Below are 17,364 nucleotides of genomic sequence, written 5' to 3' on the forward strand. Positions count from 1 at the left end.
ATAATAATAATAATAATACTTAAAAAATAGATTCAACAGATATTACCTAGGATAAAGATAGGAAGTTTATTATGGCCCCCTATCAGGATAAACATTTTTCCCCCGATATGTTTTAATATTAAAAAGAGAGAGAGAGAGAGAGAGAGAGAGAGAGAGAGAGAGAGAGAGAGAGATTTCAGGGAAGGGAAAGTGCTGCCTCAAATAATAGTCCAAAGATTTCCTGAAATGGATATATATATTGAATATAGTGAATTCACAGAGTAAACCGTAAAAGATATAAAGGAACTAAAAATACCTCAAATCAAGCACAATATTCCATGCAAATATAGTTCAGAAACTGTACCCTCTTGTCTGTGCAACTGTCTTTTGACTTTGATTTGCTCTTCTTGGTCTTGACGTTCATGGTCTCTCAGGGCTGCCTTGTAGCCTGCCACCCAAGCCTCATAGGCCAACTGTTGGTGAAAAAGAAAATGTCAAGTAGCTGTATTTGCATCCACACTGGCTCACAATATATATGTTGCTGTGAGTTAACTTCTGTATATATTTAGTACATGCAGTTGCAATTAAATGTTTCCATGTCATTAATAATAATTAAAAACATCTGACAGAGACATTTTAGATTCAAGATCCACCTATTATTAAAATTAATAAATAAATAAATTTAGCTGATTTAACAGGTTTAAAGAACCTGCTACTGTATGTAAGAAGGCTTTTCCATCTTCTGATGTGGCAGTCACTCACTGGAAAAGCTATTTGTTGTCATTATAGTTGTTCGAATTGTGCAAACAAAAACAGACTTGACTTGGGATGTTGCCAACAGAAAACTGTGAGAAATATTTTCTACGTTCTCAAAACAATTACACTCTGTGTTCCGTTTCTTAGATCTGATTTTGGTTAAGAAAGCTTTTGTGTATGCAGCCTCGTCTGACTGGAATCACCTTCAATCGAAATTGAAGCTACAAGAATTGCTGTCTTTGGATCATTTTAAAGCAAATGGAAGATAATTCTGTGAAATGTAATTGTTTTAAGTGCTTTTAGTTATTCCTACTGTGTAAGTCTGTGATTAAACTTATTGTACGTATTGCTGCTCATTTTGGCCAGGTCACTTCTGTGAAAGAGATTTTTAATCTCAGAGAGTCTTTTCTGGTTAAATAAAGTGTAAGGGAAACAGGTCAATTTAGCTCAAAGGGAATCATTTAAGATTTTAAAGGGAATTTGAATAGAATCACTGTTTCATGGCTGATCACTGAGGCGCCCTGCGATTCACTGAATGAGCCATTTAACATCAAGTCTGCACTGGATATTAATATCCAAACTATAGTGAAAACACTTTCAATTAGCACAGTAACAAGATCGACAGTTTAAGGCATTAACTTGTAAGCACAAAACACAAGATACTTCTCTTTTCAATATGCAGCTTTATTAGATAAATCTAAGACATATAAACTAATCTAACAAATAAACGCACTCACTCACACATTCACAAGTTGCAGGAAGATCGAAAGTTAGGGAAAGATGAGTTTAAGAGAATGGAAATGTGTTCCCTTTGTTGTCATCGAAAGGGGGTTTCCCGATGTCGCTGATTGGCTGGAAGTTCAGTAGTCGCTGAAGTGACGTCTTGGGAAGCCCGTGGTTGGTTGTTGGCTGAAGATGCAGAGTTGTGTGGCTGGTTGAAGTTGAACGGGCACTCGAGGTCAGACTCGGACACCAGCGTTACAAAACTTAACTCATAACACAAAACTCTCAAACCGAAAAGAACAGAAGTAAAGTTTGACGAGACTAGGTGGTGTTTCTTCTCATCGTGGCTAAGTAGCAGCAGGCAGGCCGAAGCACGCTGGAACTGCGCTAAAAGAACGCCAAACGTGATGACTAAAAGCATGGCTAGTAGCAAAGCTAAAAGCTAAGAGCATAGCTAAAAACAGACATGACTAATAGCAGAAGCATAGCTAAAAACTAAAAGCTAGATTTTATGGTGTCCTAAGTATACAATCAGATATTGTCTTGGCTCGGGGGTATCATAAATCATATGTTATCTTATCAAGCATGGGGTCCGAATTTTCCCGCTCTTGCAGGGTATAATTTTGGACATTATTCCTATAACAATAATATGATACATTTGACAAATAACTGATGGTCAGGATTTTTTCAAGCTAACAGATTCAAAAACATACACACCAAACATGAATAAGCTATCCAATAGTTATTAAAAAACATACACAATAAGTGATTAAACATGATAGTCAAATGTGTGGGTTACATTTAAATGAATATGGAGTGAAGCAATGGACTGATATTCATTTATAAGTCTTTTTGAGTTCATTTTGGTCCATATATATGTAGAAAAAGACAGTTTTCTGTGCCATTATCTGACAAAGATTTCTGTGGAGACCAGAGGTTCAAAGCACCCCCCCCCCCTCCCCCAGGAATTTCAGTCTGGTTCTGCTAGGTGGGGGAAGTGTTTAAGGATATTGTGTATAACTCTCATGGGTTTACATGTGATGTCCGGCGTTGCATCTCAATTACTTGCCCCAAATTTGACAATCTCTTCTCCGAATTGAAATGGTCAATAATTGTTTTAGTGGTGTTAATGTTGAAAGCTGTTCTGTGTTGGTTGGTTGGTTATCTTGCTTGGGACTTGTGGCACAGAATGTTTATGACTTCCTGTTTCCTTTCTGAGGAATTCGGCTCGTGTTTCAACCACAGTTCTGATCGACTCTTTAATTTGTCTGATTCGGGTCAGATGGGCTACAAAAGATTATAATGTTTGATTATTATGTTTTAATCAGACTCTGTTAATGACATTATGAGTCATTTTCTATTGTAAACAAATACCGTCATCAGCTTGTAAGTATACGTCATGCATAAGTCATTAAGTGACACAAGAAGTTTGCACTCCAGATAGTCATGAACAGTAAGTCCCGTGAGTCCTGTGAGTCATTTGCCCAGGCTTTGGGTTAATAATAATAATACTAATGTTGTAAATAATGTTAATTTTCTTGCAAAGACCAATCATTACTCTTTATAAGACTTCAATTTATCTCTAGGAGGCATGGGTATTGATTTTGTCTTGTCTGTCAGCCACAAACGTGCGGTGTATGAATCGCCAAAGACAGCGGTTTCACCATCTTGGATGGCCTGAGGGGGAGTAAATTAACAGCCAATTTTCATCAATTTGTGCCCTGCATGTAACCAATCCAAGTGAACACACACACAACGTGAACACACACCCGGAGCAGTGGGCAGCCATAATGCTGCAGCACCTGGGGAGCAGTTGGGGTTTGGTCTCACCTCAGTCGTGGTATTGAGGGTGAAAAAGAGCACTGGACATTCACTTCCCCTACTGACAATTCCTTCCGGACTTGAGACTCCAACCCGCAATCTTCGTGTTACAAGTCCAACTCTATAAACATCATGACACAACTGCTCCCTAATTGAATTCTTTCACTGACTTATGTGGTACTCTCTGACCAAGGCTCTGCTCTTGGTGGTGTCCGCAAAGCAAGGACCCATAGAAATGCGTCTGTAACAATGTAAGTCGGGAAAGAAGGCGGCAGAAACCCGTAAACATTCAAACAAATACTTTAATAGTAAAATAAACACACAACAGCAAGACAGACCCAAGCGGACGACTGCTGTGCACAAACTAAACCAAAACACAAAGTAAAATCCAGGCCTGGTCCTCTCTCGTCCTTCACTGTCATAACTTCTCCCTTTATCCTTCCGGAGCTCCTCCGTGGTACTCGAGACCGGTGAGTGGCACAGGTGTCGCTCATTTCCAATTACTCCACCGGCCTTGCTCCATTCCCATTGCTCTCGGCCCCGCCCCACTCGTCACAGCGCCATTGGGTCAGTGTAGTTTCTGACTGCAGGGAAGGTTGGAGAGGAAGTTATACCACTCCAAGTTGAAAATATATGTGGCTGTTTTAGTGACACATCACTGGCTCCTTAAAGGCACCTGGAGGTTCAATTATAGAAGGCCATGCCTTATTTCCTCTTGGGACCTCTTTGTGGGCCTATGGAGAAATCTGTTTGAGCCCTTCAAGTCATTGAAGCAAAAGGATTGAAGAGGGTTGGAGACTTGCAAGCATTCTTTGTTAATTTTATAAATAGAGCATGCCTTGAGTTCGGTCAGACTTATTCTCACATTGTCTCACATTGCTGTGTCCGGTGCAGGCAACACCCAATACATTCAGAAGACTTTCCACAATTCGATTTCCCTCTCTGTAAATCTTGTGTCTTCCCAAGGACAGAGCCTCACTCTGCCACTAGTCTCTGTGCCTTTAGCATTCCTTCCTTCTAAGGCAGGACCCACCACAGAGACCTCTTCCACATGCTAATTTACCATCGGTCAGGATATGATCTCTCTTTTTTTCTGCATAAGAAATCATAAATCAGAATCAGAATCAGAAATCAGAATCAGAAAGAGCTTTATTGCCAAGTATGCTTGCGCATACAAGGAATTTGTTTTAGTGACATAAGCTTCCAGTACACAGAGACAACAACACACAGACCAAAAAAAAACGGAGAATTACAAATTGGCAAATAAATAAATGTATAAACAATTGTGCTATAAATGATAATGGAATAGGATTGAGTGAGATGCAGGAATGTTCTAGGATGGAGGGTTAACAAATAAATATAAGGATATTGCACATTTATAAGCATAATTGGGGAGCATTTAACTGTTCATGAGGTAGATTGCCTGGGGGAAGAAACTATTCTTGTGCCTTGCTTTTCTGGTATTTGCGGCTCTGAGGCGCCGGCCAGATGGCAAAAGTTCAAAGATGGGGTGACTTTGATGTGAGGGATCCAGAATGATTTTCTGAGCCCTTTTCCTCACTCTGGATGTATACAGTTCTTGAAGGGTGGGCAGAGGAGAACCAATAATCCTTTCGGCAGTGTGAACAGTTCTCTGTAGTCTTCTGATGTCTGATTTTGTAGCTGAACCAAACCAGACAGTAATTGAAGTACACAGGACTGACTCAATGACGGCTGAGTAGAACTGTTTCAGCAGCTCCTGTGGCAGGTTAAACTTCCTCAGCTGGCGAAGGAAGTACAACCTTTGTTGGGCTTTTTTCACAATGGAGTCAATGTGATTGTCCCACTTCAGATCCTGAGAGATGGTGGTACCCAGGAATCTGAATGACTCCACTGCAGCCACAGTGCTGTTCATGATGGTGAGTGGGGAAAGTGCAGGGGGGTTTCTCCTAAAGTCCACAATCATCTCCACTGTTTTGAGCGTGTTCAGCTCCAGGTTGTTAAGACTGCACCAGACAGCCAGCTGCTCAACCTCCTGTCTGTAAGCAGACTCGTCACCGTCCTGGATGAGGCCGATGACTGTAGTGTCGTCTGCAAACTTCAGGAGCTTGATAGAGGGGTCTTTAGAGGTGCAGTCGTTGGTGTACAGGGAGAAGAGCAGAGGGGAGAGAACACATCCCTGAGGGGCACCAGTGTTGGTGGAGCAGCTGTTTGACATGAATTTCCCCAGTCTCACTAACTGTTGCCTATCTATCAGAAAGCTGGTGATCCACTGACAGATAGAGCTAGGAACAGAGAGCTGGGTCAGTTTGGTCTGGAGAGTTGTTGGGATGATGGTGTTGAAAGCCGAACTAAAGTCCACAAACAGGATCCTCACATAAGTCCCTGTTTTGTCCAGATGTTGCAGGATGAAGTGCAACCCCATGTTGATTGCATCATCCACTGACCTGTTTGCTCGGTAAGCAAACTGCAGGGGGTCCAGTAAGGGTCCAGTGATGTCCTTCAGATAAGCCAGAACCAGTTTTTCAAACGACGACAGACATGACGACAGACGTTAGAGCCACAGGTTTGTAGTCGTTAAGTCCTGTTATCTTGGGTTTCTTTGGAATGGGGATTATGGTGGGGCGTTTGAAGCAGGAAGGCACTTCACACAACTCCAGGGATCTGTTGAAGATCTGTGAAAAGATGGGGGCCAGCTGGTCAGCAAAGATTTTCAGACAGGCTGGTGTAACGCCATCTGGGCCTAGTGCTTTTCTTCTTTTGTTTTTCTTGAAGACCTGGCGCACATCATCTTCACAGATTTGAAGAGCAGGAGGTATGGAGAGGGGGATTGCAGGAGGTGTTAATGGTTGTTTAGGGAGATGGTCAGAGTGGGTGTTGGGGGTTTCAAATCTACAATAAAACTCATTCAGGTCGTTAGCAAGTCGTTGATTAGCCTCAGTGCAAGGGGATGGTGTCTTGTAGTTTGTTATGGCTCTCAGTCCTCTCCACACTGAAGTTGAGTCGTTGGAAGTAAACTGGTCTTCCAACTTTTTAGCGTAGGTCTTTTAAGCCGCTCTAATCTCTTTGTTCAGTGTGTTCCTGGCCTGATTGTACAACACCCTGTCCCCATTTCTGTAGGCATCCTCTTTGGCCTGACGAAGGTGTCTGAGTTTTACTGTAAACCATGGCTTATCATTGTTGAATGTTAAATAAGTCCTGGTAGGAATGCATATATCCTCACAGAAACTAATATATAATAAAACAGAGTCCGGGTGTTGTTGTTCTGTGTCTGTGATCTGATCAGCGTGTTTCTGTAAAGCTGAGCTCACATGCGCTTGTGGAGGAATGTAAACACTAACCAGAATGAACGAGTGAAACTCTCGTGGCGAATAGACGGCTTGCAGTTGACTAACTGCATTTCTAGATCAGAACAGCACATCTTCTTTAACACAGTTACATCTGTACACCACCGTTCATTGATGTAAAAGCATGTCCCACCGCTGCGCGATTTCCCCGTTGATTCTGCTTCGTGGTCCGCTCTGAACAGCTGAAAGCCCGGCAGATGGAGCGCGCTGTCCGGTATGGCGTCATTCAGCCAGGTTTCCGTGAAACACAGAGCAGCAGAGTGAGAGAAATCCTTATTTGTCCGAGAGAGCAGAAGGAGCTCGTCCGTTTTGTTGGGTAGAGAGCGGAGATTTGTGAGATGGATGCTAGGCAACGCGTTCGAAATCCGTGCTTCCTGAGTCTGACGAGCGCTCCTGCTCGCTTTCCCCGTCTGCGCATCCTGAAGCGCTTGATCAGCGCCGCTGCTCCTCCGATAACAATGTTCAGTAAAACGTCTGTATAATAGAAATCCGGAAAAATATCATGTGGTGTGTTCTGCAGAATGTTCAGCAGTTCATCCCTGGTGAAACTGATCGTGTTTGTTAAACAAAATACAGGAAAAACGAACAAAAACAGTACAAACACTGGAGAGCCAAGCACTGAAGCAGCCATGTGCGGCGCTATCTAGGCTATATATCTAAACTCTCTGTCTCCACAGCTGTTTTTCATATTTTATTAAAAAGTTAATACATAAAAACTGAAAAGAAATGCATATTACTCAACAAAAATTACGTTTTGATATATTTATAATAGGAAATTTACAAAATATCTTCCTGGAACATGGTCTTTATCCAATATCCCAATGATTTTTGGCATAAAAGAAAAATTTATAATGTTGACCCATACAGCGTACCTTTGGCTATTGATTAGGGCTGGGCCAATAAACGATATCATATTGAATTGTGATAAAATTTATCTCAATAACGATGGTAAGCTCTGGACATTTTTACTCTATATGGATTGATCCAAGAGCCAATCACATAGCAGAAATATGCGACAGCAGCCAATCACATCACGTTACAAAGTTCATTTCCTACCGCACTTTGCAAAGCAAACTCGACACAACAACAATTTTTTTTAGAAAAATATAAATGGAAGTGGAAGTGGTGACGAAAGTGAAACTAACCTCGAGTTATTATCCAAAGATGATGAAATTGTGGACAAAAATATTAGCATGAATTCTGTTATATGTTAGTGGTTTGGCTATCTGAAATGTGTCGAGGCGCAGATTAAAACTATCTGTAAAATATGTCGTCAGTTTGTAAAAAACCAAGACTGGCAACACAACCAACCTATTCCATCACCTAAAGAAGTATCACCCAAATGACCACACCGAGAGCATGAAAATGTGGGTCGATGCTTCTCTGTCAACAAGCAGGGCTAGCAGTGGAGCTGTACCAAAGCAAAAATCAATTTTGACGTCCTTCGTGGCTATTACCCCCTATTAAAAGAGTTCCAAAAGGAGCAAGGGCTGTTTCTTACTTTCTAGTGAAAGAAATGATGCCCCTAAGCATAGTAGAACAAGACGGGTTTAGGAAATTAGTTTGTGCTTGACTCCCGGTACGAACTCCCTGGCAGAAAATACTTTTCCAAAACCGCACTGCCGCCGCTATATGAAGAGTGCCATGAAAAGCTGGAAAATAAACTAAGGATTGTGAATTTTTTTGCCACTACCTCGGACCCGTGGTTGAGCAGGACATCTGAGCCATATATGACCGTCACCATTCATTTACATTGATGATGAGTGGGGTCTGCAATCAAGATACTTGCAAACTGCATATTTTCCGGAAGACCATAGTGCGGAAATACTTTCTGCACGTCTAACCCTGCTTGACACTATTTGATAAATATGCATATATATTAAGCATGTTAAATGCCGTTAATATTTTAAAATGTAAGTAATGCATCTATTACACAATAATAATGTGATAACTTCTCATAATTCATTAAATTTTTATTCAGTTGCGTTTCTGCTGGCATTGAAGTTGTCATGGCACACTTAAGCCATAATGTCAGTTTTATTGGGGCAGTGTGAACTAGCCTTTATTTAACTCAGATTTGTATGATAAGACAACTCTAGTGTGTGTGGTCTAAATGTAGTTTCTCGCTGATTGAAAATCTCATAACATTGTAATTTATCATCACAAACAAGTATCTTTTATAATCATCTTTGCCTTTTAAATATTCTAAACATGTGCCTATATTGTTTTCTTCGTCATCAGAGGGGAATGTGAGAGACCAGAGAATCCAAAGAGCCATGGGTGTGTGCAAAAAAGTGGTCAGTGCTTTTTCCTTCTCATGGAAAAAGAAACGAGAACTAGTGGTCACTCAAGAGGAGCTCAAGTTCCCAAAGCACAAGTTGATCACAGAATCACCCACCAGGTGGGGGTCCCGCCATGCCATGATAGCATGAGTGCTAGAACAGGAGAAGGCCATTGCAAAAGATTTATCAGCTGATTATTAAATTAAGGCATTTGGCTCCCTCATGGCAGGACATCGATGTTCTGGAGTCTGTGTGCAAGGCTCTAAACCCACTTGCTGATTTCACTGATGCCCTTTCTGGTGAAGAATATGTGAGTGTGTCGTACCTGAAACCAGTACTGCATCTTTTCAATGAGGAGGTCTTAAAACAATCAGCTATCTGAATTAGAAATATGACAACGCTGATACTGATGAGCTTCTGAGCATAACATCCCTTGTTGATCCTCGTTTTAAGACACACTACATCAAAGATGACAAGGTTGAAGCTGTGAAATCCAGAGCTCTGGCTCAGATGCTAGATGAATGTCAGAGCACATCGCAAGCTATTCCTGCATTCCCATCCATTGCACTGGGAGTGCAAAGGTGATGGTGCTACTGCTACACCAGCCAAATTGGAGAAGATGACACTGGGCAGCTTTTTCAAGAAGTCCTACACTAAGTCTGCTGCAACATCTGATCTCACAGAACAGCAGGCTATTCAAACGTTGAGGCAAAACGTTACCTGTGTATTCTTGCCACCAGCTCACCCTCAGAGCGTGCTTTTAGCGCAGGTAGTAATATAGTGTCCTAGCTAGCTAGAAGTTTAATATTTTTGTTTACGTTTTTCACATTTAATCTACCTCTAAAAGCCAGACACAGTGGACAGACTAGTCTTTCTGGCAAAAAACCTGTAATAGTTTTACAAATTGTGTGCACTAGCTAGAAGTTGTATATTTTTGTTTACATTTTGCACATTTAATCTACCTATTAAAGCCAGACACAGTGGACAGACTAGTCTTCCAGGCAAATAAAAAATACAACTGAAAGTTTTACAAATTCTGTGTACTTGCTAGTTGTATATTTTTATGTCTACATTTTGCACATTTAATGTACCTCTTGTCATGATTGTCAGCTAAATGAGCTCTGAGTTGAGTGCCCTCTACTGAAGTTCATGGGCACTCCACTCAGAGCTCATACAGAACTCCAATTCCCATCCTGCCTCATACCTGAGACTGATTGCACACCTGCAGCTAATACACACACACCCATATAAGCAGCACACTCACGCCATCTCACTGAGAAGTCTTGTTTAGCCTGTCTTACATTTCTGAGCGGTTTCCCTGTGTTTGTTCCTTCCATGTCTGACCTTTGGATTGTTATACTGACTGTGATTCTCTGCTGCCTGCACCGATCTCTGCTTGTTATTGTTACCGATTCTGGATATCTCTGACTTACCTAATGCCGTTCTGGATTACTGCCTGTCTGACCATTCTTATAATTAAAGTTCTGCATATGGATTCGAATGTCTCTGGCTCCACGTTACAGAAGACTTCGCCAAACCAGGATCCAGCAGCTTTATTGAGCACCAGGCCAGGTATGGAGCCAGTTAAAGGTTCATTCGACCCTGTAAGTGTGCTTTGCTCCATTTTTCAAGATGGCCAACCCATTTAGCTTTATGTGGAGGAATTCCTTCAGTATAGCCACCTTACGCCCGGGGATGAGGATTTGGTAAAGGATTGTTTCTGGAGTGGTCTTGATGCTAATATAAGCTTAAACCTACCAGAGGAAAACCCTAGCTGGACCCTGGGACAGTTTATTGACTTTGTTTTGCAGTTTTGTGGCTCTCCCTTTACAGTTGAGGAGGTTACTACTCCTAGGTGTCCAGCTCCTTTCCGTTCTGTGGTCTCTTTAAGAGTGAGATGTGCTCGTGCCATGGCAGAACGCTATTTACATGGCTGAATTTGTTGGCGGAAAAGCTGAATGCCTTTCAAGAGAAGAAACCGATCTGCTTGTGCGCAAAGTTAAAGCGCGCAAGGCGATCATCTACGGGACAAGCAGGAATCCACCAAAGCTTCCCGAGGTGAAGAAGGCGTGGGATGAAGTAGAATTTCATTCATCATTATAAGTAGTAATAGGCTGAATTGCAAATAGGTAGCCTAGTTTTAATACATGCAATGACTATCCATCATTACATTTTTATATTTATGTAGCCTACACAATAATATTATTTTACACTGTAATCCACATCCCTGTGTGTAATAAGCAAAGTCAACTCGCACTTTGGACCCGCCCAGAGGAGCATTTTCTACCAATGCGCTCTCTAATTAACAAAACAATATTGCACCATTGACTTTAGACCAGATTTGAGTTGGTTTATGGCGCAGTCTATTTTCAGCACCTTAAAATAGCAATGCGCCAGCAATGTGCCTGAACACACCTCCTTTTTAGACCAGCTCGCCCATGGTTGCACAAATGGGCGCAAGTGCATTCTTGCATTAAAGGACGTGGCGCTGGATGGGAAAATGCGAACACTGCGGGACTGAAATGCCTTGCGTCACATTGCTCCGGGTGTATGATAGGGCCCTTAGTCTTTCTGGGGGGGAAAACTGTAATTGTGTTACAAATTATGTTTATAGTAGTATTTTGTTTACATTTTAGAAATTTACTCTCATTTACCATTTTTTTACAACTTTTGTTTTTACTTTTATATTAGTAAGTTTTACATTTTAAGGCCAAATGTGTAATATATATATATATATTTTTTTTTTTAATAAACTACACTTTTAAAGTATCTCATTTTCGTGGCTTCCTTCATTGTTGGGACACTCTATGAAAGCTGGAAGAATTAACAACTTATATATATACAGTACAGACCAAAAGTTTGGACACACCTTCTCATTCAAAGAGTTTTCTTTATTTTCATGACTATGTTACCGTCCTGGATGGGGTAGATGACTGTAGTGTCATCTGCAAACTTTAGGAGCTTGACAGAAGGGTCTTTTAGAGGTGCAGTCGTTGGTGTACAGTGAGAAGAGCAGTGGGGAGAGAACACATCCCTGAGGGGGACCAGTTTTGTTGGAGCAGCTGTTTGACATGAATTTCCCTCTCAATAGTCTCACTAAATATTGCCTAAATATCTGTCAGAAAGCTGGTGATCCCCTGACATATAGAGCTAGGAACGGAGAGCTGGGTCAGTTTGGTCTGGAGGGCTGTTGGGATGATGGTGTTAAAAGCCGAACTAAAGTCCACAAACAGGATCCTCACATAAGTCCCTGTTTTGTCCAGATTTTGCAGGATGAAGTGCAATCCCATGTTGATTGCATCATCCACAGACCTGTTTGCTCAGTAAGCAAACTGCAGGGGGTTCAGTAAGGGTCCAGTGATGTCCTTCAGATAAGCCAGAAGCAGCTTTTCAATAGACTTCATGACGACAGACATTAAAACCACAGGTCATTAACTCCTGTTATCTTGGGTTTCTTTGGAACGGGGATGATGGTGGCATTTGAAGAAGGAAGGCACTTCACACAACTCCAGAGATCTGTTGAAGATCTGTGAAAAGATGGGGGCCAGCTGGTCAGCACATGTTTTCGGACAGGCTGGTGTAACACCATCTGTGGGAAGTCGTGGCCTAATGGTTAGAGAGTCGGACTCGCAATCGAAAGGTTGTGAGTTTGAGTCTCGGGTCGGCAGGAATTGTAGGTTGGGGGAGTGCATGTACAGTTCTCTCTCCACCTTCAATACCACGACTTAGGTGCCCTTGAGCAAGGCACCGAACCCCCAACTGCTCCCTGGGCGCTGCAGCACAAATGGCTGCCCACTGCTCCGGGTGTGTGTTCACAGTGTGTTTGTGTGTTCACTGCTCTGTGTGTGTACACTTTAGATGGGTTAAAAGCAGAGCACGAATTCCGAGTTTGGGTCACCATACTTGGCTGTATGTCACTTCACTTTATCTGGGCCTGGTGCTTTTCTTCTTTTGATCTTCCTGAAGACCTGGCGCACATAATCTTCACAGATTTGAAGAGCAGGAGGAGTGGAGAAGGGGATTGCAGGAGGTGTTAACAGTTGTGTAGGGAGATGGTCAGAATGGGTGTTGGGGGTTTCAGATCTACAATAAAACTCATTCAGGTCATTAGCAAGTCATTGATTAGCCTCAGTGCAGGGGGGTGGTGTCTTGTAGTTAGTGATGGCTCTCAGTCCTCTCCACACTGAAGTCGGTCGTTGGAAGTAAACTGCTCTTCCAACTTTTTAGCGTAGGTCTTTTTAGCCACTCTAATCTCTTTGTTCATAGTGTTCCTGGCCTGATTGTACAAGACCCTGTCCCCATTTCTGTAGGCATCCTCTTTGGCCTGACGAAGATGTCTGAGATTTGCTGTAAACCATGGCTTATCATTGTTGAATATTAAATAAGTCCTGGTAGGAATGCACATATCCTCACAAAAACTAATATAGGATGTCACAGTCTCTGCGAGTTCGTCCAGATTGGTGGTAGCAGCTTCAAAAACACTCCAATCAGTGAGGTCAAAACAAGTTTGTAAATCATGCTCTGTTTCACTATCCCCTCTCTTTACAGTCCTTACTACAAATGGATTTAAGTTTCTGCTTGTAGGTTGGCATAAGATGAACCAGACAGTGATCAGACAGCCCCAAAGATGCTCATTGAACAGAGTGATCTGCATCCTTTATTGTGGTGTAACAGTGCTTCCATATGTTACTGTCTCTGTTGGGAGATGTGACATGCTGTCTGCATTTTGGCAGTTCATGGGAGAGACTGGCTTTATTAAAGTCCCCAAGAATGATTAGAACAGAGTCCGGGTGTTGTTTTCTGTCTCTGTGATCTGATCAGCGAGTTTCTGTAAAGCTGAGCTCACGTGCGCTTGAGGAGAAATGTAAACACTCACCAGAATGAACGAGTGAAACTCCAGCGGCAAAGAGAATGGCTTGCAGTTGACAAACTGCACTTCTAGATCTGAACAGCACATCTTCTTTAACACAGTTACATCTGTACACCACTGTTCATTGATGTAAAGGCATGTCCCGCCACCGTGTGATTTCCCTTTTGATTCTGAGTCACAATCCACTCTTAACAACTGAAAGTCCGGCAGATGGAGCACACTGTCCAGTATGGCGTCATTCAGCCAGGTTTCCATGAAACACAGAACAGCAGAGTGTGAGAAATCCTTATTTGTCCGAAAGAGCAGAAGGAGTTCATCCATTTTGTTGGGTAGAGAGCAGAGATTTGCCAGATGGATGCCAGGCAACTGTGTTCAAAATCCGTGCTTCCTGAGTCTGACAAGCGCTCCCGCTCACTTTCCCCTTCTGCGCGTCCTGTAGCATTTGATCAGCGCCGCAGCTTCTCCGACAATAATGTTCAGTAAAACGTCTGAATAATTGAAATGTGGTAAAATATCTTGTGGTGGGAGTCCAGCTATGTAAGCCATGTAAGAAGATGTGTTTTTCGCTGCTCTGCTACTAAGTAAAAAAAGCTTTCCTGCTCACTTATAGTATGAAATAGAAGAAGATTTTGAGGTATGATGCCTAGCTCGGTAAAGTCACAGAAGGGGAAAGGTGGGACAACCAGACAATCGAGCCTATTTGACTATAATATTCGTGACGAAGCAACCAAGGCTAACCAGGCCATGACTACGCAAACTGAAAATGAAAATGAACCACCAGGCACCAAAGCTGATCAAATACTGGCAAAGTTAGGCTCAATGGAAACAGGGTTTACCTCTAGGCTTGATAAACTGGCAGCAACTCTACAAGATGTGAAAAAGGAGATTAGTGACTGCAGTGAACGCATGTCCCAAGTCAATACACTACAAGCTAAGAACAAAACTATGGAAGATAAACTTATGGATTTAGAAGCCAGATCTCATTTAAACAATCTAAAGCAGGGGTGCCCAACCCTGCTCCTGGCGATTGACTGTCCTGCAAAGTTTGGCTCCAACCCTAATCAAACACACCTGCCTTTAATTTTTAAGTGAGCCTGAGGACCCTAATTAGTTGCTTCGGGTGTGTTTGATTAGGATTGGAGCTAAACTTTGCAGGACAGTCAATCGCCAGGAGCAGGGTTGGGCACCCCTGATCTAAAGCTTGTGAACTTGCCAGAGGGCGCAGATGGTAGGGACATATGTGCCTTTATAGAGAAATGGATCCCTGAGGCGTTAGAGAATGAGGGGCTACAGTCCTCTATTACTTTGGAAAGAGCACACCGAGGACCGTGATAATGAGGTTTCACAACTATAAGGTTAAGCAGGCAGTTTATACCGCTGCACAGGAGAAAAAGGAGACTTATTACAAAGACCAAGAAGTCTTATATATAAGGTGGAGGACAGCCCTCCCCTATTGTAGCACTCTGCAGGAACTCAGTGCTACAGTATGACTGTCTGACCTTCTTTGCAAAGAATAAAAGCTTTCTTTTTAAATATAACCTGAGAGTGAGTCTGTCTCTTATGCCGATGAGAGTTGATTTATTTTTGCCACAACAATTTGGTGTCAGAAGTGGGATTCCTTTGTATGTGTCTTCTGGACCTGTAAGCGGATGGTGATTGGCCAATCCTGAACAATAGAAGTTCAGCCCTAACCCCAATTAGATTTGAGGGAGAAAGGGACCGACTGCCAAGGCCCGGAGGGGACACCACTGGAATCCGAAAAGAACCTGGGTGGCAACAGGACTCTCGGGTAAGAGACAGATCATAGTCTTCTAAAATTTGGGTTTCTAGAAATAAGAATTGGAATTAAATTAGAAAATGGATGAACCATAGCGGTGGGTCCTTCTCTGTTGGAAGCACAATCAAGAGGATTCCGGGGAATCAGACTGTGAGAACACTGCGCCACAGTTAATACATTTCTAGGGGGGAATTGAAACTGCTGCAACTGGTGTGATCAGAAATTGAGTTAGAAATTTAGATCAAAACGATCCAGAAATTTCGAAGCGATAAGTTGAGATCACGCGCAAGCAGTTGACACATTTCTAAGAGGGGAAGTGAGACTGTGCGGGTATTGCCTCTCCAACTTGGGCAGGGGAAGTCGGATCTGTTAGAGACGTCTGACAGATCATAGGCGCGCCGAATGAATAGACACAGAGAAGGAAACCAGCAAATATGGGAAAGTCTCAGAGCAAGCTTGTTGAATATGATACACCGGTATATTACACCAAAAATGCATGCAAGATATGTGGAAATTAATTAAATACAAAGGTTTTTCCAAAAGAGGGAAAAGAGTGTCAAGAAATTAAAAGCTGTGAAGGAATGTGAGAAATGTGAATGAACTGTGAATTACTGGATAGCGGAAGCAGAGAAAGAAGAGCGATGCAGAAAGAATTAGCAAGTAGAAAGGAGGAAAAGAAATTTGAAGAATGTGAAGAAAATGTAAATGCCTCACATAGACATACTAACCGCTCTGATGTTTGTGTTTCTAAACATGTACCTCCACCCTATACACACTTTCCCGTGGTCAAGCTGAAAGCCATGAAATTGGACCCTGACCTCGACTGCTCTCCGCCGAGAAGACCAACAGCACCGTGGCCAGATCCAGAATGGAGACAAGAAACAGTGGAAGACCCAGAAATCATTCCTGAAACCCCCAACAAAGAAATTGAAGAGGAAATAGTGTGCAGAGCACCCCCGACAGAGATAAGACAAACAAGACAAACAGCGAAAGAAGAAAATGTGAGTATAACAGCTCCAATGATTAAAGTTTCAGGTCCTGACGGGCCTATTATGGTCTTTAGACTGTGGACTATAACGGACATGAAAGAAGCGATGGCTCACTTGCCAAGCCCTAACGAAGCAGGTGATACATTTTCTACCGAATTAGTCACCTTCTGCCAAAAATTCATCCCTACCATGCACAAACTGAGAAGGCTGCTGGCAGTGAAACCAGCAATCGAAAAGTGGAAGATGGAAAGGACGAGGAGGAAGATATACCCGAATGAAACTGAAAGGAAATCTGAAAGATGGGGTTGTTGGATCTGCGAGACTGATGAACATATGACATTCAAGTGTACCAGATGCAGACTGTGCAAAAAGGATGGTTATTGGGCAAGGGAATGTCCGGAGAACCGGTGAAATCAAGAAGCTGACTGTGGCAAGGGAGACATGGAGCAGAGAGGAGGGGTCCAGGGCGAGCAACCAACGGTCACAAGTCAGGGAAGTGAAAATTTTCTAACCACACACATGCACAGAGTACACTGTAAAGTGTACACTGATGTACTTTCTGCTCTCTGCAATGGAGAAAAAAGCTTGCTTTCCTTTGTGTATTTCTGAGTCTGTTGATGAACATCCTGATAAATCTGCGATTATATTTAAGAGTGAAGCCTTTATGAAAAAGCCTAAATATCTTATGTTATTGGAGGGGATATTGAATTTTAGCTGATTCTGGAGCATCTAGATCAGCTATACGACCACGTAACTTGCAATGCCAACCACAATTAACAGGCGAAATTAATGAGTCAATTTCTGCTTCAGGGCATGTAATTTGTGAAAGATTCACAGTGCC

General features: G+C 42.4%; 1 protein-coding gene across 1 annotated transcript in view; it reads right to left on the reverse strand.

Annotated features, from left to right (window-relative positions):
• The window catches only part of si:dkey-11f4.7 (piezo-type mechanosensitive ion channel component 2), a 256,411-nt gene that overhangs the window by 71,792 nt on the left and 167,255 nt on the right, over positions 1–17,364 (reverse strand). The window contains 1 exon segment of the mRNA XM_059561374.1: positions 344–452. Within this exon segment, the coding sequence (XP_059417357.1) occupies positions 344–452 (109 nt within the window).

Source organism: Carassius carassius, chromosome 11 (genome assembly GCF_963082965.1).
Source record: "Carassius carassius chromosome 11, fCarCar2.1, whole genome shotgun sequence".
NCBI classification, from domain to species: Eukaryota; Metazoa; Chordata; class Actinopteri; order Cypriniformes; family Cyprinidae; genus Carassius; species Carassius carassius.